At 53.4% G+C, this 23,117-nt stretch overlaps 2 protein-coding genes across 6 annotated transcripts in view; one reads left to right on the top strand and one right to left on the bottom strand.

The window, feature by feature from the left end:
* TXNDC16 (thioredoxin domain containing 16) overlaps positions 1-7,387 on the bottom strand; it is a 36,551-nt gene extending 29,164 nt beyond the window's left edge. For 3 of the 5 annotated variants that reach the window (XM_014257446.2, XM_005528575.3, XM_014257449.2), the window contains exons 1-3: positions 7,299-7,387; positions 1,610-1,813; positions 576-658 (exon numbers count right to left, since the gene is read on the bottom strand). In XM_014257446.2, the coding sequence (XP_014112921.2) occupies positions 576-658; positions 1,610-1,778 (252 nt within the window). In that variant the 5' untranslated portion in view covers positions 1,779-1,813; positions 7,299-7,387. Of the gene's footprint in view, positions 1-575; positions 659-1,609; positions 1,814-6,761; positions 6,791-7,298 lie in introns of those variants that run through there. The other 2 variants (XM_088058017.1, XM_014257447.2) reach the window with 2 other exon arrangements.
* Positions 7,388-7,601: 214 nt separating this feature from the next.
* GPR137C (G protein-coupled receptor 137C) lies at positions 7,602-21,706 on the top strand. Its single transcript, XM_014257454.2, has 7 exons — positions 7,602-8,064; positions 15,273-15,316; positions 15,976-16,204; positions 18,512-18,661; positions 19,169-19,291; positions 19,385-19,500; positions 20,376-21,706. The coding sequence occupies exons 1-7, from the start codon at positions 7,732-7,734 to the stop codon at positions 20,524-20,526; spliced, it is 1,146 nt and encodes a 381-aa protein (XP_014112929.1). The 5' UTR covers positions 7,602-7,731; the 3' UTR covers positions 20,527-21,706.
* Positions 21,707-23,117: the final 1,411 nt, after the last annotated feature.

Genomic DNA, 23,117 nt, shown 5'->3' with positions numbered 1-23,117 from the left:
TGGAGAGTGGAGTTTGTACTTCAGTTTTCCAGCTCAGCCTGCTGATCTGGGTCAAATGGGATCAAAAGACCCCATGATCTGCCCAGCACACTCAAAGTGACAGATCAATGCCTCCTTACTGAGCTTGATATGTAGCTGGAGGAAACTAAATAAATCCAAATATAAATATATAAGCACTTCTTAAAGTCTAATTAAATCTGCCTGAATTTGTAGTTCCCTCACGTGAATCTGCATGAAATTTCAGCTAAAAATTCCGTTGTATGAAATATTTATTGCACTGAGCTGAAAAGAAGTCAACCAACCTCATCCATCACGGAACATGGACACTGGAACAGGCTGCCCAGAGAAGTTGTGGATTTTCCATCCCTGGAAATGTTCCAGGCCAGGCTGGACAGGGCTTGGAGCAATCCAGGATAGTGGAAGGCGTCCCTGCCCATGGAAGGTGAGGTGGAAAGAGATGAGCTTTAAGTGCCTGGAAGCCAAAGCTGTTCTGTGAGTCCATGATTCTATGAAAGATCTGTGCCCATCCCTTCCCTGCTCATCTCCTACTTACTCCATCCCTGAACCCCATTTACCTTCACCACGGAAATGCCATAGTCCTGGAGAACCTCAGCTGAGCTCTCAATCTGCTCCAAGAAGGGCTGGGCACCAGGAGAAACTGAAACACAAAAGAAAAAAAAAATCCTCTGCAAGTCCTCAGGGTGAAGAGCATCCTCCTGCCACACACTGAGGTGTGGGAGATGTTCCTCAGCCCACATTCCTTGGGAAACCACACCCAGGGATCATGAAGAACAAAAGCAAGGTGAAGGATCTTTTCCTAATCCATGACAGCCTTTAGTTCTCCCTCGTGACAGGGACTCTCCTTTTTCTAGCAGGTATTATGGGAGAGGGGAAAATTCCTTGGGAAATTGGCTTTCTTCTCCACAGTACCTCCAGAAAAGAATCCCGAAAATGAATGAAGTTGTTTGAAGGACTGTGCCTGAGGACACAGCCAGCAAAGAACCCACCCAAGAGGTCTCTGCCTGTCAGGAGCACTTGGAACTGCACAAACACAGCTCTCAACCAGCTCTTCAAAACCCCTTTGGGTTTAAAAATCTCAAGAACTGCCTCTTCACTGAGGAGGGCCACAGGTTGATTAGAGGGATGGAGCAGTTCTGCTAGAGGAAGGGCTGAGAGCTGGAAAATAGAAGGCTCTGGGGTGAATTAATTGCAGCCTTCCAGTGCCTGAAGGAGCCAACAAGAAAGATGAAGAGAGACTTTTTACAAGGGATGGAGTGACAGGACACAGGGAATGGCTTCCCACTGCCACAGGGCAGGGACGGATGGGATATTGGGAAGGAATTTCTGGCTGGGAGGGTGGTGAGGGGCTGAGACAGAATTCCCAGAGAAGCTGTGGCTGCCCCTGGATCCCTGGGAATGTCCAAGGCCAGGCTGGAGAGGGATTGGAGCACCCTGGGATGGTGGAGGTGTCCCTGCCATGGCAGGGATGGGATGAGATGGGATTTAAGGTCCTTCCAACTCAAACCATTCCATGATTCTGTGATTGTTCTGCTCTCACCCAAGCCTTGCTGAGCCCCCAGGCTGATGGAAACTCCCATTAAACACCTACCACTGGGGGTGAAAAAAGCCAGGGATGTTTTTCCAGCTTCCAAGCCACTGAAATAGTGCTGGGGGCTCGGCTCCTGCTGCAGGCTGGCACTTCCACATTTTGGGATGGAGGAGGCACAGAAGAGAAGGAAAACCAAGGAAGAAACCCATCCATCCTTTTGGGCTGACATGGCTGTTCCCACCTACAGGCACAGGAGAATCACAACTGGGGGGAAAAAAATTTTAAAAAATTAAAATATATATATAAACACATTCAAATACAGTGTTTCTCTGTTTTAGTCTCTGTTACATGACTGTAATTCCCAACAGTGGAAATTATTATTAATATGACACAAACATCTTGAGGATATTATGAATTAGTCACTCAAGCCACAGGTGACTCAGAGAACTGCAAAGAGGACACCAGAGGCCACTCTCTTCCCTCTGAGTGGCACTTTCAAGTGCACAGACCCTGAGTGCTTTCAGCTTAGGGCTGGTTTTCCTCCCTCCTCTTTATTTCTTTTGAGTCAAACAAAAATTCCATGCACAGGCAGCAAAGCAGTGACAGCACCATCCACAAACCCCCACCCAAACTGTCTCAATTCCTGCTACAAAGCTTCGAGGATGCCAATAGAATTTATGTGGCCCTGAAAGGTGTTTGCAAAGGGATAGGACAGGTTGTGGTTGCCAAAAAACCAAACAGCAAATAGGAGAGCTCCTGTTTCAGTGCAAAATAGAAATCTGCATCTTCTGACACTCATCTCTGGTCAGAGTGAGGAAGAATTTTGCAGGTATATTTATAAAGATTTTCTAGCTGAAGTCCTTAGCATGAGGATGTTCTGCTGTTGCTTCAGGAACACATGTTCTGAATTATTTTTTTTATAGAATAACTGATTTCTCTCTTATATTTATAAGGATTTATGTAACTTAAATGGATGCTATTTTTATATATACTGCTGGGTTTTTTCTTTACTCTGTGATCAGATGTTCTATACAATTTAACCTTTAAAGGATTAATTAAAAAATTAGATTACCCTTGACCTAAAATATGCATAGCAATAAGTCAGACAAGAATTCTGTAAAATCTTTTCTGCTTCTGGCTACTGATTTTGCCACTTCTTAGCAGCCACCTTGACTTTCCCAGAGAATACATTTATTAAGTGTGAATTTTCCTGAACAGGTTGATTTTGGTGGGAAGTGTTCCTGCCCCTGGGATGGAACAAGATGATCTTTAAGCTCCCTCTCGACCAAAACCAATCTGGGATTTTGTGATTCTGCTCACTTCAGGCCATGGCAGATGATGTGAGGAGGTTAAAGGATGAGAAGCCACCTTCTTCCCACTTCATTCCTCCCCAGCCTGCTCCTCAGGGATTTCTCCCTGCTGCTGGAGTGTGGCTGCTCCCAGCTCAACAAAGGGACAAAGCTGGGACTGAATCCACACAGAATTTGCATCACAAGCTGCAGCTGCTTCCCCCAACAAACACCCCTGTGTCCATGGGCTGTCACTCCCTCCAACACCCTGGCAGAGAATGTCAGCTCACCACGGCTGCCCTGGGACCAGCCCAAGCTCAAACACTCCAAAAACAAGCAGGGAAAAACCCTCTGCCATGCTCCAGGAGTGAGGAATTACTGACAGCCTTCACAGGCTCCTTCTCCAGGAGCTGAGGGGTTTGGATCAGGCCTGAAGGTGCAACAGAGCTGGAAACACATTAATTCCTTTTCATCTCCCAATCTCCAGCTGTCTCCTTTCCAGCTTTGGGCAGTGTCAGGCATTTCTGGTCCTGTGCCCTCCCATCTGTTCCCCTGGCTTACAGAGGGGACAGGGATCGGGCTGGGAGGGAGATGTTTATTAAATGACAAACTTGGCTACGGCAGGATGGAAAAACAATCCTGGCACGTGGGAACGAGCCCAGGTCAAACGGGAGAGCTTACTGTCAAGGAAGGAAGAGGAGCAACCTTCAAGGACTCAAAGATGTCACAGGATTATACCTGGAGGAGAGGGTCAGCAGCTTAAAACATGACTCCAGCCCCCAAGGGGACCTTAGAGCCCCTCCCAGTGCCTAAGGGGGCTCCAGGAGAGGCACTGGGGATAAGGGGTGGAGGCACAGGACACAGGGAATGGCTTCCCACTGCCAGAGGGCAGAGATGGATGGGATATCGGGAACTCTTGGCTCTGAGGGTGGGCAGGCCCTGGCACAGGGTGCCCAGAGAAGCTGTGGCTGCCCCTGGATCCCTGGAAGTGTTCAAGGACAGGGTTTGGAGCAGCCTGGGATAGTGGGAGGTGTCCCTGCCGTGCCAGGGGATTGGAATGGGATGGGCCTTTAAGGTCCCTTCTAATCCAAACCATTCTGGGGTCCAGTGAAAAATATGTACTTGCCCCTTCCCTGCTCAAGTCCTCTCACCTCCTCATCACCCCATCCTGCCCAGCAGCTTCCCTCTGCTCCCCATCAACCCAGACCTGAATATTCAGCTTTTAGGCCATTTCCTCTGTCACCTCTTTCTCATCAATGGAAAATTAACACCCTAGGGCTGGAAACAGCCAGAACCCTGTACCACTGACACTTGCAGGATTGCCAGAGATGTGTGAAAATACCACAGATGTGTGAACCAGCTCTGTGTCACTGCTGGGAAACCTTAAGCCCATGGACAAGGGACAGTCTAGCACAGCACTGATGGAATGACCTGGTTCACGTTTCCACTGTCATAATTCCAAGGCAGAGCCAGACAAGGTGGTTAAGGTCACTGTAGGTGACCTGAAGTGAAACCAAATCCAGCAGATGGGCAGCCTAAACTCTTGTGGGGGCATAAATTGCTTGTGCCACATCACTTTGGCTTGGGAATCCTGCAGTGGAATCCATGGGCTGGGATCACCTCTGATCCCAGCTGCTTTCCCTGACACTTTTCCTCAGACAGATCTCAGCTGCCAAGATTTACCACTGAGGAAGCTGAGCTTCCTCAAGGGAGGGTGCTGTGGGGCGGGATTGAAGAGTCACAAGACAAGGATGAACTGCTGTCCTACTGGAATTATGGACTGCACAGCCAGCTGGTACCAGCTCCATCATCCATGGGCTTCCCTGGACTCAGGAGAAACACCACCAGCCTGGACTTTCATGCCAGTGATGCAAAATCTACACTTTGTCTTCTCCAAGTATCATCACAGAATCCCAGAATGACGTGGATTGTAAGGGACCTTAAAAACCAAAGGTCCACTCTTGCCATGAGCAGGGACAACTTCCACTATCCAGGCTGCTCCAAGCTCCACCCAACCTGGCCTTGGACACCTCCAGGAATCCAGAGGCAACCACAGCTTCTCTGGGAATTCTGTGCCAGTGTCTCCCCAGAAATAAATTACCCTGCTGCTCCCTGTTCATTTATCCCATTCCATCCTCTCCCAGCGTGCAGAGCCCTCAGCTGGTAAGTTTTATCTCCCTAGGTAGGTGTTCCTAAACCAGGAGCATTCAGGATGCTCCTAAATGGAGCCACTTCAAGCTCTCCTGTGCTGATTGACACACATCAGGCCCTTCTTTGCAGCAGGACACTCACCCCACACCCCACTGGCACAGATTTTTGGCAGGATTCTCACCTGCCTTCCATGCCCTTCCGGCAGCACTTAACCAGTGAGCTGCTCTCCCAAATTTCCTGGCAGGGAGGACACAAACCAGACCCTAAATCCATGTGGAGCTGACTCAATCCCTTAGCTGCAGTAGGATGGACAGGCTGAAGCTCTCTCTCCAGCTCACCTGATGTCCCAGCACAAATATCCCTCCTGCTGCTGCTCCAAAATGCAAGGCAGAGAGGAACACTGATGGCTCTTCCTGCATTTTTGTCCATGCAAACAAATCCAAATCCTTTAGGTGATTCAGAAAAATTGACAGAGTCCTTAAGGTTGGAAAAGCCCTCTGAGATCATCATATCCAACCATTCCCCAAAGGGGAATGGCTTCCCACTGCCAGAGAGCAGGGATGGATGGAATATTGGGAAGGAATTCCTGGCTGGGAGGGTGGTGAGGGGCTGAGACAGAATTCCCAAAGAAGCTGTGGCTGCTCCTGGAGCCCTGGAAGTGTTCCAGGCCAGGTTGGATGGGGCTTGGAGCAGCCTGGAATGGTGGAAGGTGTCCCTGCCATGGCAGGAGTAGAACTGGATGAGTTTCAAGGTCCCTTCCAACCCAACTCATGATTCCTTGCCTGGAATTGTATTGACTTTTCATATTTTTCACTACACACTTCCCTTCCCTGCTCCACACTTTTCCTACACAGCCAACAAATTAATTATCACAAACCTATGAGAATTATCACAGGTTCATTATCATTACCAAATTTGCTGGCACAGAGCTCAACCCAACTCCTTTCAAATTTTCCAAAGACAAGTTCTTGGTCACAACTGATTTGAGCAGGGTGGTAGAGCTGCAATTCCCCAGCATTTGGATCTGGAATTACAGAGAGAGTGCTTCATCAGAGCTTTGGGATGAGCCTGCAATTATGGGACTGAAATAACCACTGGCCCTTTGCACTCACTCCATCTCCCTACTGCCTGCAGGGTCAGCTGTGGGAGCACCTTGAAGCACAGGGATCCTTTTCTGGGAACATCCAAGTGCATCCCAGCCCGTTGCCCAGTGTGCTTTGCCTGGATTTTTGCAGGATTTTTTGCCTAGATTTTTCATGCTCCCACACTGCCTTTTATCCCACAGATTCCAGAAGAGTTTCACTTTCATTTTCACTTCCAGGTCCAACTTCCCAGCAGCTAGGGCTCACTCGCTATCCAAGGCCGCAGGAGGGACACGCTGCAGCCGTTCTCTCTGCCCATGCCAGGAGAGGAGGGCTGTGGTTCCCGTGCACAGCAGACAGCCTGCAGCAGGGAATCATACAGCTTGCAAAAACCTCAAAGACCAACGAGTCCAACCAGCAATGCCAAGCCCACCACTAACCCCTGTCCCCAAGTGCCCCACGCACATGGTTCACCAACACTTCCAAGGATGATGAATCCACCACTTCCCTGAGGGCATCAGCTGGAATCACCACCTGCTGAACTCCACCACTTCCCTGCTGGAACCAGCATCACCCACTGCTGCTGCTGCTGCCCCATTCAGCCTGTCCTTGGGAACCAGCCCCGTCAAGTCCCTGGAAAGCAGCTGGCGCTGGATGCCCATCACTGAGCGGCTTAGGGCTGTCACCTACCTGCTGTCCCAAGCGTTCAGGCCCACGTCCTCATCCCTGCTCCGCGGTGCTGGCCCAGCGACCCGCCCCGAGGCGTCCCCGGGCCCCGGCTGTCCCTCGGGCCGGCGGCTCGGCTGGGAGAGCCGGGATGCCCGGAGCAGCGCGGCTGGGTCTGTGCCAGCCGGGGAAGGCGAGCCCTGAGCCGAGCGAGGCCTCTCGGAGCCCCGACCCGGAGCCGAGACCTCTTTGCAGTGCGAAGCTGTCCCTGCATCCACAGGGATGGCCGCCTGCATGGAACAGACGTGAGGGACACCCGGACATGGCCTGAAGCGCAGCGGGGATGATCCCGCAGCCCGACTCTGCTGCGGGGCTGCCCCGATCCCCCCGGCTCCTCCGGGGAGCCCCTCAGCGCTCCCCTCAGCGCCCCTCTCATCCCTTCACCGGCCCTCTCATCCCTTCGCCCTTCGCCCTTCGCCCCTCGCTCCCCTCTCTCATCCTTCTCATCCCTTTCTCCCATCCCTTTCATCCATCCCACCCCATCCCGTCCCTCTCTCTCACCCCTCGCCGCCTCTCAGGGAAGGAGGGAAGGAGGGATGGCGGGCGGGCGGCGTCGCCAACCCAAGAAGCAAAGCGGCGGCGCGGCGGGGGCGTCGCGCGGGTGATTGACAGGGGGTGTCGGCCAGTGGGCGCGGCGGGTGGGCGCGGCGGGGGGCGTGGCCAGAGGACGGCCAATGGGGAGCGCGCGCCGCCGCCCCTCAAATCAGCGGGCTCAGCCGGCTGTCCCCGGCACGGAGTTGTTTGGCGGCGGGCGGGCGGGCGGTGCAGCCGGGCGGGCGGGAGGGAGGAGGAGGAGGAGAGGAAGGAGAAGAAGAAGAAGAAGAAGAAGAAGAGGGGGAAAGGGAAAAGGGGGGGGCGCACCCCTTTGTTGCATGGGGGTGTCCAGCCGGGGCTGAGGGAAGGCAGGGAGGGGGTCGGTGCCTCCCGCTGCCCCATGGCCCTCGCTGAGGGGGCGGCCGTGCCCTACGCCGTGGAGCTGGGGCTCACCGTGCTCCACACGGCGCTCTACGCCGCGCTCTTCCTCTTCGCCTACCTGCAGCTCTGGCTGCTGCTCTACTACCGCGAGCGGCGGCTGAGTTACCACACGCTCTGCCTCTTCCTCTGCCTGCTCTGGGCAGCCCTCAGGACCACCCTGTTCTCCTTCTACCTGCAGAATTCCCTGCAGGCCCTCCGCCTCCAGCAGCCCTTCGCCCACTGGCTCCTGTACTGCCTGCCCGGCTGCCTCCTCTTCTCCAGCCTCTGCCTCCTCAACCTCTATTTCGCCGAGGTAAGTTTTGCCTTTTGGGAAAAACCCCTCCAAAATTCCCTTTCCCAAACCTCCACCATGCGGGACAGCAGGGGCTGGAAGCTCCTCTTCAGCCGGCTCTCCAAACTTGGAGCGCCCTGGAGCCGAGGCTTTGGGCTGGGATGGGGATGAGAGCATCCCGGTGAGGGTGGGAGGCGATCCTGGGGGATCTGCCCTCGGTGGAGGCTTTGGGACAGCCTGCGGGGATGCAGGGCTATGCCCTGAATCCCGGCTTGGAAAGAAGCACAGGGATTGTGTCCTGAATCCAGCCCTCGCTACAGACTTCGGGACAGGCTGGGGGGATGCAGGGGTTGTGCCCTGAATCTAAACTCGGGGGTGGGAGGCACAAGGATTGTGCCCTGAATCCAGGCTTGGGGACAAGCACGGGGATTGTGCCCTGAATCCAAGCTTGGGGGGCGGGGTGGGATTTGGGGGGGATGGTGTGAGCTAAAAGTGTTCCCAGAATCCCAGCATCAGGGATTTGGGGTGCAGGGCTGTAGCCTGACTGCAGACCCCAGCGTGGGGGGGTGGGGGGCAGGCACATGCCCTGAATTTGGGATTTGGGGGGTGCAGGGAGATGCCCTGCTCCCAGGTGAGGTTTTCCTCTTTGCGACCCAGACCCACGGCGGGGTGTTTGTGTGTGGGGGCATCACTTGAGGGACTGTTTTGCATATATATTTTATTTTTTTTTAATTGATTTCCCTTCTGCAAAGGGGACCAGAAAGTGGCAGCAGCAGGGGCTGCTCTGGCCTGGAGTGATGCCAACCATTACGTCACCAGCCAGAGCCTCTTCTGCTATTGTTGCTGCGCTCCCTCCTTCTCTCCATCGCTTCACTGCGAGCCGGGCTTGTTGTTCCGCAGCTTGTCAGACAAAAAAAAAACCTGAGATCCCTCACACAGCAGCCCGGGGCAACCGAGGGGGGCCCTTTCCCAGCACCAGCATCGCTGCTGGGACAGTGCGGAGCCGCTTGTTATTGTCACCGAGCTGTGTCCCTGCTTTTCTGGGTTTCCCCATCACTCGTGTTGTGATTTTTAGCCTCCTTTTCTTAGTCCTTCCACTTGCCTTTATCTCCTAAAGCCCTGGCTCTCCCCTCCCCATCCTCCTCCTGAATATTTTGTTTCTGCTCCAGTTTCTCGTGAGCAGCCCTCTGCTCGCCTGCCTCCCGGTTCGCTGCCTATTTATGAAACAAGTCACCACTTTTTCCTTCCAGCTTTGTTGTTGTTGTTGGGATTCTTTGCTCTGCAGCTCTCAGCTGTTCCCCAGCCTCACAAAGGAAACGCTAGCACACAGCGAAATCACTCCGTCGCTCCGATGTGTCACCCACAGGAGTTATGATTTCATTTTCCCCAGGACACCGACGTTCATGTGATACTCGGACCAGTGGGGTTGTTCCACTGTTTTGGTTCTTTTCCCCCCTCTCTTTCCCCCCCAATAAACACCTGGAGGTTTGGGGGTGAGCTGCCTGTTGCAAAAGCTGTCGGAGGTGTTGTTGATGGAGTGGCAGTGGAATAACAAATGGTGCATAGAGTGCACAAATCCATCTTGTCTGCTCGAGGGAGCCTGACCTCCTGACTGCTCCAGCCACGAGGGGTTTGCGTCCCTTGAAAGGCAGAGATTCTGTGCTCTGCTCCACAGAGCGGCTGGATTTCTGTTTTCCTCTAGGTCACTGGATTTGACAGCAGATTTGCCTCTCTGCAGGCTTGTTTAAAGGTCCTCTTAAAGTAAATCCAAATAGATTCCCAGGCTTCTCCTCCTCCCACGATATCTGTTTTTCAGTGAACTCTGTATATATATCCCACTTTTTCTCCTTGAAGACCTAGAGCCAAGGGAAATCCTGTCTGAGGAAATAAGAGCTCTGAATCTGGAGTGGGGAAGGATAAAGTGACTTATGAAAATGGGTCTGCTTGCTCAGCTCCAGGGAGGGCCTGACAATTCCCTGGAACAACCAGGAGGGGTATCCATCACTCCGTGGGGTTTTTGGGAAACCTTAGCAGTGAAGCTCCAGAGATTTGGAGAAAAAAATGGAAAGCCTCTGGAGCTTTTCTGGCTCCCATGATCTGGAGGTGACTGGTGTGTTTACTGGTGTGACTCCAGCAGACGTGCCCATCCATCCCCAGTTTTTAAGGGCCACTTGGCAGCAGCCTGTGGAAAGACACTGAGCTTCTGCTGTCCTGGGGGTGGCATCCTGATCCGAGATGTCCTCGGCTAAAAGCACGGGCTGCTGCTGTGCTGAGGGCCTGGCTCATTGTCCCTGTGCACAGAGCCTCCTTTGTGGAGATGCTGGAGAAATGGCATCTGGGGAAGAAAATGGCCTGTGCTGTTATTTGAGCTGATCTGGCTTGATTTACGGAGCTCCTCAGGCTGTGTAGAGGCTGAGGCTGGAATGGTGGAGGGGGAGAAGCTCCAGGAAACAGATACCCATGGAGAACTGGTATTACTTGACACTCCAGGCTGTTCAAGGGCTGAAATTCAAATTTGCTAAACTGCCTGGTGTTCCTCCTTTCCGTGGGGACAGGCTGTCCTCTTCCTATCCCATCTTGGCCCCTGAGATTCCTGAGGGGATGCAGAGACCTGACAGAATGAGTGTGGGATGTGGATTTCTGTTTCATAGAGTCCCAGAATGGTTTGGGTTGGAGGGGACCTTAAAGCTCATCTCATTCCACCCCCTGCCATGGGCAGAAACACCTCCCATTGTCCCAGCTTGCTCCAGCCTGGTCTTGGACACTTCTGGGGATCCAGGGGCAGCCACAGCTGCTCTGGGCACCCTGTGTCAGGGCCTCAGCCAGGAATTCCTTCCAAATATTCCATTTATCCCTGCCCTCTGGCAGTGGGAAGCCATTCTTGTGTCCTTTCATTCCATGCTCTTGTCCTCTCCAGCTCTCATGTTGATACTTGGGATACTTTTCCCACCTGGAACATTCCTTTAGCTTGGGAGCATCTCTTCCTTTCTACTTCAGCTTGTACCAGGTGTCTTTTCCTGGGAATCTGGAGTTCACAGTCCCATCAGGTCAGAATTCCTCAAATCCACTCCCAGTCTTGCCTCAATGGCTCTGGTATCCAACCCAGGATGCTCCTTTGCCTTGCCTTTGGAATAGCTCCTGTGCTGCCAGCTGCTTGAATGATGGCACCTTCCCCAAGAGTCTGCCACTCCTGCTTGTCCCCAGGTCTTTGTCAGGAGCACTGTGGAAATGGAAATACATGGGGAGAGATCAGGATATTTAACCAGGAGAAAAGGAGGTTCAGGAGGGACCTTGTGGCTCTGCACAACTTCTTGACAGGAGGGGGCAGCCAGGGCTCTGCTCCCAGGGAACAGGGGACAAGAGGAAATGGCCTCAAGCTGTGCCAGGGGAGGTTTAAATGGGATATTAGGGAAAAATTTTCCATGGAAAGGGTTGTTAGGCATTGGAAGGAGCTGCCCAGGGAGGTTTGGAGTCCCCATCCCTGGAGGTATCCAAGGAATCCCTGGAGGTGGCACTCAGTGCTCTGGGCTTGTGACAAGGTGGGGATGGGGCACAGCTTGGACCTGATGGCCTTGGAGGTCTTCTCCAACCCAAATGATTCTGTGAAATGCAGCCACAACAACCTTGATCTTAAAGACCTTCTTGAGCCCTTGGCACTCCTGGTTGTCCTGGGAATCAGCAGCTGGCACAGGGATGAGTAAGGAATGCTGGCCTGGTGGGGCTGATGGTGTGGCCAGAGCTCTTCACCTGCCTGGGTTTCTCTAAGTGCTCCATCAGCCCCTTTCATCCCTTCCTGCTCTAATTGTGCTGGAGACAGGCATTGGGAGAGCATCCAGCCTGGGAGATGTTTGTCCTTACTGTCCTGGATTTTCCACCTTACTTACTTACTGTCCTTACTTTCCACCTTCTCAGATGGAAAACTGGGAAAATCTCCATCCTTCATTTCCCTCTTTCACCTTCCCAGTGTAGCAGACACCTGGCAGTGCCCTGTGCCTCAGAGGGACAGCTGGTGAGGGATCACTGAAACTCCAAACTGCTCCATCCCAGAGCTGATGATTCCCATGTTTCCCAGATGAACAGGTGGCCCTGCTGGGGACCAGCTATTCTAGGAAAGGACAGAGCATGCAATATTGCAGCCTGTGTTGATGATGGCATGGAATGATCTGGATATTAATATGAGGATGGTGAGAGATCCTCATGGAGAGTTGCAGCTTTTCTTCTGTGGATTGAAGCGGGGGCTTGCACACTTGGTACAAGGTGTGATCCCAAAACAGTCTCTGCTGTGCTCCTGTTATCTCACGTGGTGAGGGAAGGGCTCTGGCTGGGGATGCTCCTGCAGCTGAGCTGTGTTGGTGCAGGGCAGGGTTGTGTCTTGTATCTGCAGAGCCCAAATCCGTGTTGTCTTTATGAAGCAAACAAGAATTTGATTGCAGTGGACAGCAACAAGTTCCTGGATCTTTCAGATCTGCTGAGACCAGCTTGGTTTTGGTCCAGCCTAAATGCCTCACTGTTAGAGTAGAGATCCTGCCTTGTGCAGGTACTGGGAGTGGTCCTTGGATTCATCTGTAGGATCTGGGATGTGTCACTTATGTTCCCTTAGCAGCTGTGACACCTCCAGTGCACCTTCTGAGGGTGAGTGTGTCTCTTGAACACACCCTTAGGACTCTCTGGGCTGTGATGTGAGCAAGGAAATCACTTCTGTGGGATGAATCCACTCATCACAAACCCAAAGCCTCTGGCATCACGGAGAGCTTTGGTGTCTGCAGCTCATTTCAGCCTCACCTTCAGCTGATGTGGAGTGCTCAAGGGATCCATGGCTTTGGAAAGGCACCTGAGTATTCCAAACTGCTGTAAAGGGCTTGTTCAGGAGTAAATGTTCCCAGTTCTGCTGAGACCTCTGTTCCCTGTTTTCATGCTTGACTTCTGGAGCTGGGCTCAGCTCAGAGTTGAAGGAACTGTTTGCACGGATTGCTGCTCACAGCTCGGCCTAATGCACCTGCTGGGGTGCATTAGGGGTCTGTTTTCCTGGTTTTCTGGAGAACAAGATTGCTCCTGAGCTCTCTGTGCTGGATTTTTCACAGCAGAACCCTCTGCCTGAGCTGTCCTTGGGCACTGAGAGCGGCAGAGCCCCGTGCAGGAGGCTCAGAGCTCGTCTCAAGGATAAGAACCCAGAGACACCCTGTGCCCACTGCTGGTGGCACCTCCTGACCCAGTCCCTGGGAAGGAAAATCAACCTTCAGATAACTTATCAGCCTTAATAACCAAAAGCAGGGGTGTCTGTTCCCTTCCTGAAGTTATAGGAATAACTGTCCAGGGGCTAATAAAAGTATAAGGCTGGAGCTGTGGTCTCCCTCTGCTTTCCGTGGCAGCAGGCCAAGCGTGAGGCTCAAATTGCTGTTGCACTCTTAACCCTGACTCAGCTTTGTGTGCCTTAATCCCTGGGGCTGCAGGGGAGGGTTTGGGAAGAGTGTCCTGCCTAAAACAGCATCTTCCTGTGAGCCAGGGGCACTTCCCTGCTCAGCTGAGGGGCTGTTCTCTGCTGAGAACACAACATTCCCAGCTGGAATACCAGCCAGGGACTCTGCAGAGCTGCTCAGAGGCTGAGGTTACAGACAGAGCCACAGCAGGAGTGCAGATCCCTCAGTGGATTTCCATGCTGCTGGAATGGGTGCTGAACCAGGAGTTTCCCAGCTGGATGTCACCGATTCCCATTTTGACAGGACAAGAGGAAACAGCCTCAAGTTGTGCCAGGGAATATTTAGATCCTAACTGGATGTTGGGGAAAAAATTCTTCACTGAAAGGGTGGTGAGGTGTTGGAACAGGGTGTTCAGGGCAATGGTGGAGTTCCCATCCCTGGAAGTGTTGAAAAAACTTGGGGATGTGGCACTTCAGGACATGGTTTAGTGGTGGATGTGGTGGTGCTGGATTAGTGGTTGGACTTGATGATCTTGGAGGGCTTTTCCAGCCTCAGTGATTCAGTGATTCCATGACACTCCCAAAGTGCCTGAATGTCACCCACAAGACAAACAAGGCAGGATTCAGGGATATTTCTGTTTTGGAGTCACCACGTGGCCCTTCCAAGGCCCAGTTTCCTGTAACTGAGATGAGTTTTAGGGCTCAGAGGGGACTGTACCACACTCCTGTACCTCTGTGGGCCAGGACAGAGAACATTCCTGAGCCTGGATACCTCCCTCTGCTGAAGAACCATGTCTCATTCCCCACCAAGCTGAGCTCGTCCTCCCTCAGCCTCGGGAAGAGGAGCCAGGCAGTGGAAGTGGCTCTTGGAAGAGAATCACTGAAGCTGTCCAATGTCCTTTGAAATGCTTGGAACCACTGCAGTGCCTCAGACAACCCTCAGATCCTGAAATGTCTCTGGAAATCCTGTTGGCAGCAGCCCGATTCCTGAAGCTCATGTGCCATTTCTGCCTCAGTGCTGACTTGGAAGCAGGAGCCAAGGAATCCCACCAGGATAAAAGCAGCCTGGGAGGAGATGAGTGATCCTTCACTGCTGACAGGGAAGGCTCCTTGTGGGAGAAGAGAAACTCCAGACCTGTGCAGTGATCCCACAAGTACAGGTGGGATCACTCTGGATGTGTCTGTGCCTCTTCCCAGGTTCCTTTGAAGTCTCTGATCAGGACATGAGCTTTGCCTGTGGCTGGATGTGACCCCTGGGATCCTTTCTGAGGGGGTCTGGACCTGGAGCTGGCCACAACCCAGCTCCTGACCAGTGTGAGCACTGGTTCCCTGTGCCTTTGCAGCAGGAATTCACTGTGAATTCCTGTGAATTCAGGAATCTGAGCTGTGACTTGGGATTATCTGCACCTTCCTAAACTGTCCCTACTCCTCTGGATTCTATGGGAATCCAGCATGGTTGAGGTCCTAAAACAGCCCAAAACATTGGGAAAAGGAGATGTATTTTTGAAGGATTTTAATGACTTCTAAGTGCTAAACTCCCTTCTTTTCTTGAAGGCTTTGAGGTGTGGTGTTAAAGTGCTTGTCACATATGGGGTGTCAAATACGTTTATGGTCGTTAGGAACCTGTGTTTGGGCTGGGCTTGTACAAGAAAAAAGTACCAATCTTTTGGGTCCAGAGCAAGACTTGGTGCTCATAAATAATCCAGAGTCCTTGGAAATGTCCAGTGGGATTCTGGTTCCCTGCTCATCTCTTGACAAAGTTGAAAGGAAGCTGTGGGCCATGTAAAATAACCTGTGCAAATCTTTCCTCCAGGTCATATTCAAAGTGAAATGTGCAGCTGAATTCAACAAGTACAAGTAAGTGCTGCTGTCCTGGCCTTCCCTTCAGAGCTGGTCCCAGGGGAACTGGCTGGGAATGGGAGGGTCAGGCCCCAAAAGCTGAGCAGAGCTCTAATTCCATACCTGTGCTCTGAGAAAGGAGCAGAGTTGGACCTTGGAGCAGGACTGGGAATTTCAGGGGAGCTCAAGCATCCCAGTTTTCCCGGGTGGACTCTTAGGGTCACTCTGAGCTGTCCCAGGGAAGATGTGCAGAACAAGGCTGGAGCAATGGGTGAGCCCCAGGTCTGAGCAGCCCAGGTGCTTCCCAGGGAAACCCAGGGTGGAAAATGCAAGCTCCAGTGGCTCTCAATAAAGGAGTTGCAGTGGTTGTGATGACTCATGGCTTATTGACTGGAGTTAATGCAGAGCTGGAGCAACACTTAAAATCTGCAAGATAAGAACCTGACTGTCAGAAGATGAGTCTTGTAACTCATGACTGCTTACGCTGCTCATGTGTTGAGAGCAGCTCCAACAAATCCTCTGCAGCCTTGGGCTGCCGGGACAACCCCTGAAATTTGCAGGAATGCCAGAGTTTCCCAGCAAGCAGAGCACTGGGAGGGTCTGCTGAGACAGGAGTGACGTGCACAATGAACCTGGCCTTGTCTCCCTGACCATTTTTCCCCTCACCATCTCTCCAGGGTTGTGTTGTACCTGGGCTCCATCCTCACCAGCCTCCTGTTCCTCGTTGTGAATTTAACCTGTGCGATGCTGATCCACGGCGAGGTCCCCGAGAAGCAGCTGAGGTGGACGGTCCTGGCCCGGGCTCTGGTCAATGACAGCCTCTTCATCCTCTGTGCCATCTCCCTGGCCTGCTGCATGTGCAAACTGGGAAAGATGTCTTCAGCCAACGTCTACCTCGAGTCCAAGGTGGGTAAATTCCTTGGGAATTCCCACTGGGACCGCTCAGCTGGAGCTGGGTGTGCTCATTGGCCTGGTGGCACCTGAGCTGCTCTTGCTCAAATTCTCCTTCCGGTGGGGAGGTGGCAGCTCTTGGATTCCCCCCCTTTCACAAAGTGCACGCTCCTGCTGTGGGAGTGACGTTTCCTGCATGTTTTAGGGGAATAACTTGTCCGCAGATTTGGCATAATAGATTTGTGAGCTGCTTCTGCTTTTCAGGCACAGAAAATCCCAGGTTTGCCTTGATGAGAGGGCTCTCTGAGAGCAGCAGATGCAGTTTTTGCTGTGTGCTTTTTACCTGTGGCAGGTGTGTCATGACTCCCTTCAAAGGGGATCCCCCAGAAATCCAGTTTTAGCTGGACTCTGCTTGGGTAGGATGAGATGAGCATTTTGGAATGGGAGGAGAAGTTGCTGTAGGTCCTGTCCCAAAGCAGGACAGGCAAGGGAATGAACACACATTCTTTTCCAGCAGATAGGGAAGTGGAAAAGCCACCAGCAGTGCGGCAGGAGGCTGCACTCAGTGTCCACTTGAGTGCCTGCAAACATCTAGAGGAAAAACCAGAGCACCTGAGCATAGCCAGTTGAAGCTGAGGCTTTCTGCAGGAGATGTCTGTCTCCCTAAGCAGCAGAGGGCTTTGGTGGCTTCCCAGAATCCAGGATTTGTGGGCTGGGTCTGGTGTCCTGCCTGGCTCCTGTGACAGCTGTCCAGAGGCTGCAGGTTACATCCAGACCTGCAGTGAGGCAGGGGCAGAGAAGCTGCTCACATCCCTGCTGGCCTGGGTCCTGGTGTCCAGCTCTGACTGGCTCTGGACACTCATTAACTCACCCAGTTCCCCCAGTGCAGGAACTTCCTCTCCTCACATGCCTGAGGCTGCTCCTGGGCTGGGTACAACCTGCTCCAGGGAAGCCTCTGGATACTCACCCTGACTGTCTGCTCAGGGTCTCTGCCTCCCTCCCCTGCCTTGGGGGCATCCCCTGGTGTTGTGTGTGGGGAATTGCTGCAGAAACAGGGTGGGGATGAGCAGGAATGTTAGCCAGGTGCCCCAGAAGGTTGTCCTGGCCCTGAACTCAAAGCCACACAGAAGAAGATGGGAACGTTGGAGCTGTGGGAAGGAGGCTGGACTGCGGCCAGCTCCTGTCCTGTGGTCCTTGTGAGCTGGAGATTTGCTTCAGCAGCCTTTGTGCCTCACTGTGCTGGCCTGAGCACCACAGGCTCAGCTTCCAGTGACAGCAGGATGTGTGCTGGGCTTCAGTGCTGTCACTTGTCTGTTGTCACCTCTCTCAGGACACTGTCCTGAGCTCCAAATCCAGGAAAATAGAGCTGGGATGTGGAGCAGGCCAGTGGGATGATCTTCCCCAGCAGATTCTCTGCTTAAACACAAAAACACAGCTCAGGTGCTGGGGGGTGTTTGCCCCCTCACTGTGACTTGGTGCCTCCCAGCAGCTACTAAAGGGATTCATGGGTGAATTTAACAAAACCTGGTTTGTCCCTTCATTCCTGAGTGGTTTGAGTTGGAAAGGATCTTAAATCCCATCCAGTTCCAATGGGAACTGCCCTGCCATGGGCTACCTTTAACTAGATCAGGTTGCTCCAAGCCCCATCCAGCCTTGGACACTTCCAGGGAACCAGGGACAGCCACAGCTTCTCTGGGCACCCTGGGCCAGAGAAGACCAAGAATTTACTCCCAAAATCCCATCTGACCCTGCCTTCTGTCTGAAGCCATTCCCTTGACCTGTCCCTCAAGGCCATTGTAAATGTTCTCTCTCTCCATCTTTCCTGTGGGCTCCCTTCAGCTACTGGGGTTCAAGCTCTGGGTCTTTCTGGCCACCCCAAATATTTGAGCTTCTTTCCTAGACAAACACTGTGTGCAGTGTTGGGGTGCAGCAGAGGCTGGGTGAACACCTCTGCAGAGTCTGGGCTGTAAAGCAGAAGTTGATTTTCCTGCTGCTTGGTTGTTGGCATTGTGGAGATCCCCAGAGGAGAGCAGGGGGTGGAACAGCATCTCCCTGGGCCCCCAGCTCGGACCTGGCTGATAAAATCCTGCCAGGGACACTCCAGTGCCTCAGATCCTTCCCTGCTCCCAGGCAGCTCTGGCTGTGTGGCTCCTGCAATGAACTCATCACATGAGAAAGCTCTTACCCAGCTCTGAATATTTTAGCAACAACATACAAATGTTCTGGGTCATTCTTGCCTGCACAGCTGCTCGTGCATTTAAGGGAACAGGGAAGAACATCACAGCTCTGTATTAAAACCCTTTTTATTTCTTGCTGTCCTAGGGAACATCTGTCTGTCAGGCTATTCTGGTGGGATCTGTAGTGGCCCTCCTGTATTCCTCAAGGGCTTGCTATAACCTGGTAGCTGTGGCCATATCTCCAGACAATGTTCCTGGTCCTTTCAACTATGGCTGGGACAACCTTTCAGACAAGGTGAGTGTGTGACCCCCAATCCAGAGCCGGTGAAGTGAAATGCAGTCACTCCTGTGAGGGTGACCAGGGGGCTCTGGGGGGTGTCTGGGTAGCTGAACCCCCACATGAGCTGCCTTTCTGCTCTGCTTGCTCTTTCCACCCAGCAAACCTGAGTCCTTCTCTCCCCAGCCACTTCTTCAGGAAGGATTCCCTGTTGTGCCCTTCCATTTCAGCCTGCCAACTCTTCTTTTGAGGGAGAGGAGGGACAACTCAACTAGAGCAGAACAGCAATGCTTAATCAGGCGTGGCTGTGTGTGAGGGAGAGTTGCTGGTGTGGGCAGGGAGCTCCCAGTGGCCTGGTAGCACCCTCTGAGCAGAACCAGCTCACCCAAACCAGCCAGGTGAAGGTCACTGTGCTGGGTTAGGGACTGCTGCCTTTGGAAAGGTTCCTCTGCACCCCCAGTTGCAGCTTTTGGGAGCTCTGTGGGTGGCTGGGAAGACACAGACCCCTCTGCCTTGTGCCCACAGGTGCACGTGGAGGTGAGCAGCGAGGAGTACGTGGTGTTTGGAGTGGTCCTGTTCCTCTGGGAGCTGGTGCCAACCACTTTTGTGGTGCTGTTCTTCCGTGCTCAGAGACTGAGCCAGAACCTGGTAGGCCTGAGCAACCCCCCCTGTGCTGGGAGGATGCCTGGGGTGACTTTTGGGAGCGTTTTGCTTCTGGCCTAACTCCTTTCTCCTTGGCAGACTCCAGCTGGGATGGTCAACAGCCACAGCTACAGCTCCAGGGCCTATTTCTTTGACAATCCCAGGCGCTACGACAGCGATGATGACTTGTCACGGCTCGGGGCCAGGGAAGGAGGGTAAGGAAGGGTTGTGCTGCTGCTCTGCTGCCCTCTGGGGAAGCAACAGAGCTCCTGGCTTCTCCTCCTAGGAAAAACTTTGATGGAAGAGGCAGCTTGGGCAAGATAGATGGGGCAGGCAGCCTCTGGCAGAGCTTTTGTTCCCTTGTGCAGCTCACAAGGAGCTGTTTCTGTTGGGGAGAAGTGACCAGCTCACAGAGGTGGATGTGGATGGTGCTCACAGGTGGTGATTGCAGAGAGGAGACCTCATCCAGGAGGGCTGGGATCCATTTCAGAGGGCTCTGAAATGATCTCCAGAGGGGTTTCTCCACTGGGAAGTGAGAGCTGGTGAAGTCCTGGGAGGGAGCTGGGACAAAGCTCTGCAGAAGTGCTGGTGTGGGGGAGAACAGTCAGGTATCCCCAGCAAAACTCCTTTGAGGCATCCTGGCAGCCCTGTCATCGTGGAACCATGGAATGGTTTGGGCTGGAAGAGACCTTAAAGACCATCCAGTTCCACCCCCTGCCATGGGCAGGGACACCTTCCACTGCACCGGGTTGCTCCAAGCCCTGTCCAGCCTGGCCTGGAACAATTTACTTCCGTTCCACTTCACTTCCAAGTCCCTCACTTGCTGCCCAGGGGTGCAGTGAGCACTTCAGAGGTTCTGGCTCCTCTTGACCAGTGCTGTGGGGCCTGGTGCTCTTCTCCTTGTAGCTGTCTCATCAAAGCCAAGTTCCTTGGGGATACCGTACCTCCAAACTTCAGCACCCTGACCAGTGCTGGAAGCAGAAGTCTGGAGGAGCCAAGTTATTCATCCCTAAAAAGTCCTTGCCTGTTTTTTTCTGCCTCTCCTTCAGCTTGGCCACCCCTCAGTCTGTGTTTTCTGTCTCTCCTGCAGCTTGGCCACCCCTCAGTGCTCGGGCTTCTACGGCTCTCTGGCTGGCACCGACAGCGGGAGCGCCGCGGACAGCGCGCCCTTGCTCTGCGCCGCTGGCGGCTCGGAGACCAACCAGCACCACCACAGCTCCCACCCTGCCCCACAGAACTGAGGAGGCTCCCTCTCTTCCCAGAGTGGCACTCGTGTATAGGATTGTAACCTGGTTTTCCTCTTTTCCTCCTCTCCCCCTGAAGCATCTAACTCATGACACAAACATTCCACTACCTGCCGCAGCTGCGCGCGGGACTGAGCCCAGGGCTGCAGGCAGTTAAGTCAGAGAACTGTGACTTTAAGGTACCATGTAGCAAAGTGAAGCTGAACTCTCTGGAAGCTTTTTTTTTTCCCTTGGTCTGGTCTTCAAGATGTTGGCAGCTAAATGCACCAGAGCTTCCTCACTAGAAAAGAAACATCAAATGCATATTTGCACTTTTATCTGCACACTTGGAAGGAACGAATCTTGCTCGGGCTGTGTTTGGCCTGAGACTGTTCTAGTTACTCTTTTAATTGCACATCCAGAGCTGGGAGAGGCACCGTCTTCCTGCAAAGACGTGTTCCCTGAAGGACTCTGCATCCTGCCTCCCTGGGAGTGGGGAGCTCTGTCCAGGCAGGGCCCCCGGCGCTGGATGCTCGAGTTTACTGTGCCATATTCCCACCTGGCAGGGCTGGGTGAAGCCTCGGGGCTCGGGAGGGGTCTTGCTCTGCCTGCTGCTCCCACCTGGCTGCTGCCCTGTCCTGCCTGGGTGAGGTCAGTGTTCCTGCTGGCCTTGTGGCAGAGGGACAGGGAGAGGCTGGAGCTGGCTCAGCAGGAGTGTGTGTGCAGGACCGTGTGTGAATCCAGGGCTGCTGCACCCCCTGGGTGCTGGGAGCGGCCCTGCTCCCCCTCCTTGCCCACAGTGGGGCTCCCCTCCTCCCCCTCAGTATTAAATTGCATTTAGCAGATAACCAAGAGTTTTAACCTGAAGTGAATGTGAACTGCTGGGTCCCCACTGAGGTGCAGGGGGCTGCCTGTGGAACGTTGCTGTTGCAGAGGGAAGGGGCAGAAAGCACAGGGATCTGATCCTTGGGCTCCTTGCTCTGCCCTCCCCGTGGAGCTGGGGCCTCCCAGAGCTGTGGAGTGCATAGGGTGGGAGTGCTGGGTCAGGCTGGGACAGGTCCCTCTGTCTTTCCTTAACCAAAATAGCCAAGTTTGACCTGGCCTGGGCTCTTTGGAGATGAGGCTTGGTGTTATTCCTGGCTTGTCCCTGAGCCAGCTGTGGGGATGAGCAGAGCAGTTTTGGATAAAGGCACCGGTGCACGGAGGGAGCTGCTCTGACCGTGGGGCAAATCCACCTGGGGCTGGTTTTAACCTGCCTCGTGCTGCTCCAGCCCCGGTGTGACACTGGGGGACAGCGACTGCTGTGCTGGGACAACAGCCTGGGAGCTGGAGGGGCCCTTTCTGTGAGAGAAACCCCAGCCCTGGGGCATCCTCACCCCTGGGGCTGTGCTCAGCTCAGGGTCACTTGTCCCACTGCCCCCACCCTGTCCCTGTGCTCACCTCCTGCACTCCCTGCTGGCCCTAAAAGGGAGCAAGTCCTGCTTGTTTTGGAGAAGGCAAAGATGGCAACTCTCAGCACACACCTTGCTCGAGTCCCCGACCCAGAGCTCCACCCTGGCTGCTCCCCTGTCTCCTGGCAGGAACAGGCTGCTCCATCTCAATCCCTGCTTGGCTTATGGCAAAGCTGCTGAAGGGCCAGGCACTGTCACCCTTCCTTCTGCTCCCATAAGTCTCCAAAGACAGCAAGTGACACTCGTGGCCCCTGTTCTTGCTTAAATTCCAAAGCACTAGGAGCACTTTAAGTTTTACTTTGGAGGGAAAGGAGTGTAGTGCAAAAAAAAAAAAAAATTTAAAAAAAATTAAAAAAAATTACAAAATCCAAGGGCTACAGGCTCATTGTTCCTCTTGCACTGAAGCACACACCCACACTACGATCTTCCTGGATTATTTGGGATGGCAGGTCAGGGCAGTGAGCCTCGTTGCTGATGGACCCCTGAGCGACTGGCCAAGCGTTTGGGTTTTACTCCTTTGTCCGGTGGATTCCGAACCGACCGCTCCTCCCGGGGCTGGTCCCGTGTTTTACTGAAGACATTTATAGCTGACAAGTTACAAGGACTTTTTTAATGCATAGTTGCCTTTCATTAAACTTTCTTTTGGGTTTTTTTGTTTTGATTTTGGGATTTTTTTGGTATGGTTTAACAGTGTTCTGGCTTTGCAGGCGGGCAGCAGCTGCTGCCCCAGGAGCTGTGGCCAATGAATGTACCTATTTGTTCTTCACTAAACTGTAACCAAGCACTACTCTGTTGAAATAAATTTTAAAATAAAAGGACTTTCTGTGCTGGGATGGCTCCCAGGGTGACCCAGCCAGCTCCAGGTGTGGACCTATGGTCCTCTGTGCCCTACCAGGACCTGGCACATCCCATTCCTCTGCTGCCACGGGGCTGGGAGCTCTGGGCTGGGGGTGGCACAGGGGCTTTATCCTCTGCTGTGTCTCTGGCTGCAGCCCCGAGGGCTGGAGCTGTGCCAGGGCAGTTGGATCTCAGGGAAAGACTCTTGGTGACAGAATCCAGAGCTCCAGAAGCGTTTGGACAGCGCTGCCGGGGATGTGCAGGGTGGGATTGTTGGGGGGTCTGTGCAGGGCCTGGAGCTGGACTCAGTGACCCTTGTGG

Source organism: Pseudopodoces humilis, chromosome 7, assembly GCF_049639895.1.
Source record: "Pseudopodoces humilis isolate 2021_Gansu_Grassland_sample_001 chromosome 7, ASM4963989v1, whole genome shotgun sequence".
In the NCBI taxonomy this organism is placed as follows: domain Eukaryota; kingdom Metazoa; phylum Chordata; class Aves; order Passeriformes; family Paridae; genus Pseudopodoces; species Pseudopodoces humilis.
Note: the sequence above shows the minus strand (reverse complement) of the source record. Positions and strands in the feature narration are given on the sequence as shown.

Coding starts and splice junctions, on each gene's coding strand:
- GPR137C (XM_014257454.2), top strand. CDS start 7,732: ATGGCCCTCGCTGAGGGGGCGGCCGTGCCCTACGCCGTGGAGCTGGGG. Junction 8,065..15,272: donor TCAACCTCTATTTCGCCGAG/GTAAGTTTTGCC, acceptor TCTTTCCTCCAG/GTCATATTCAAAGTGAAATG. Junction 19,501..20,375: donor CTCGGGGCCAGGGAAGGAGG/GTAAGGAAGGGT, acceptor TCTCTCCTGCAG/CTTGGCCACCCCTCAGTGCT.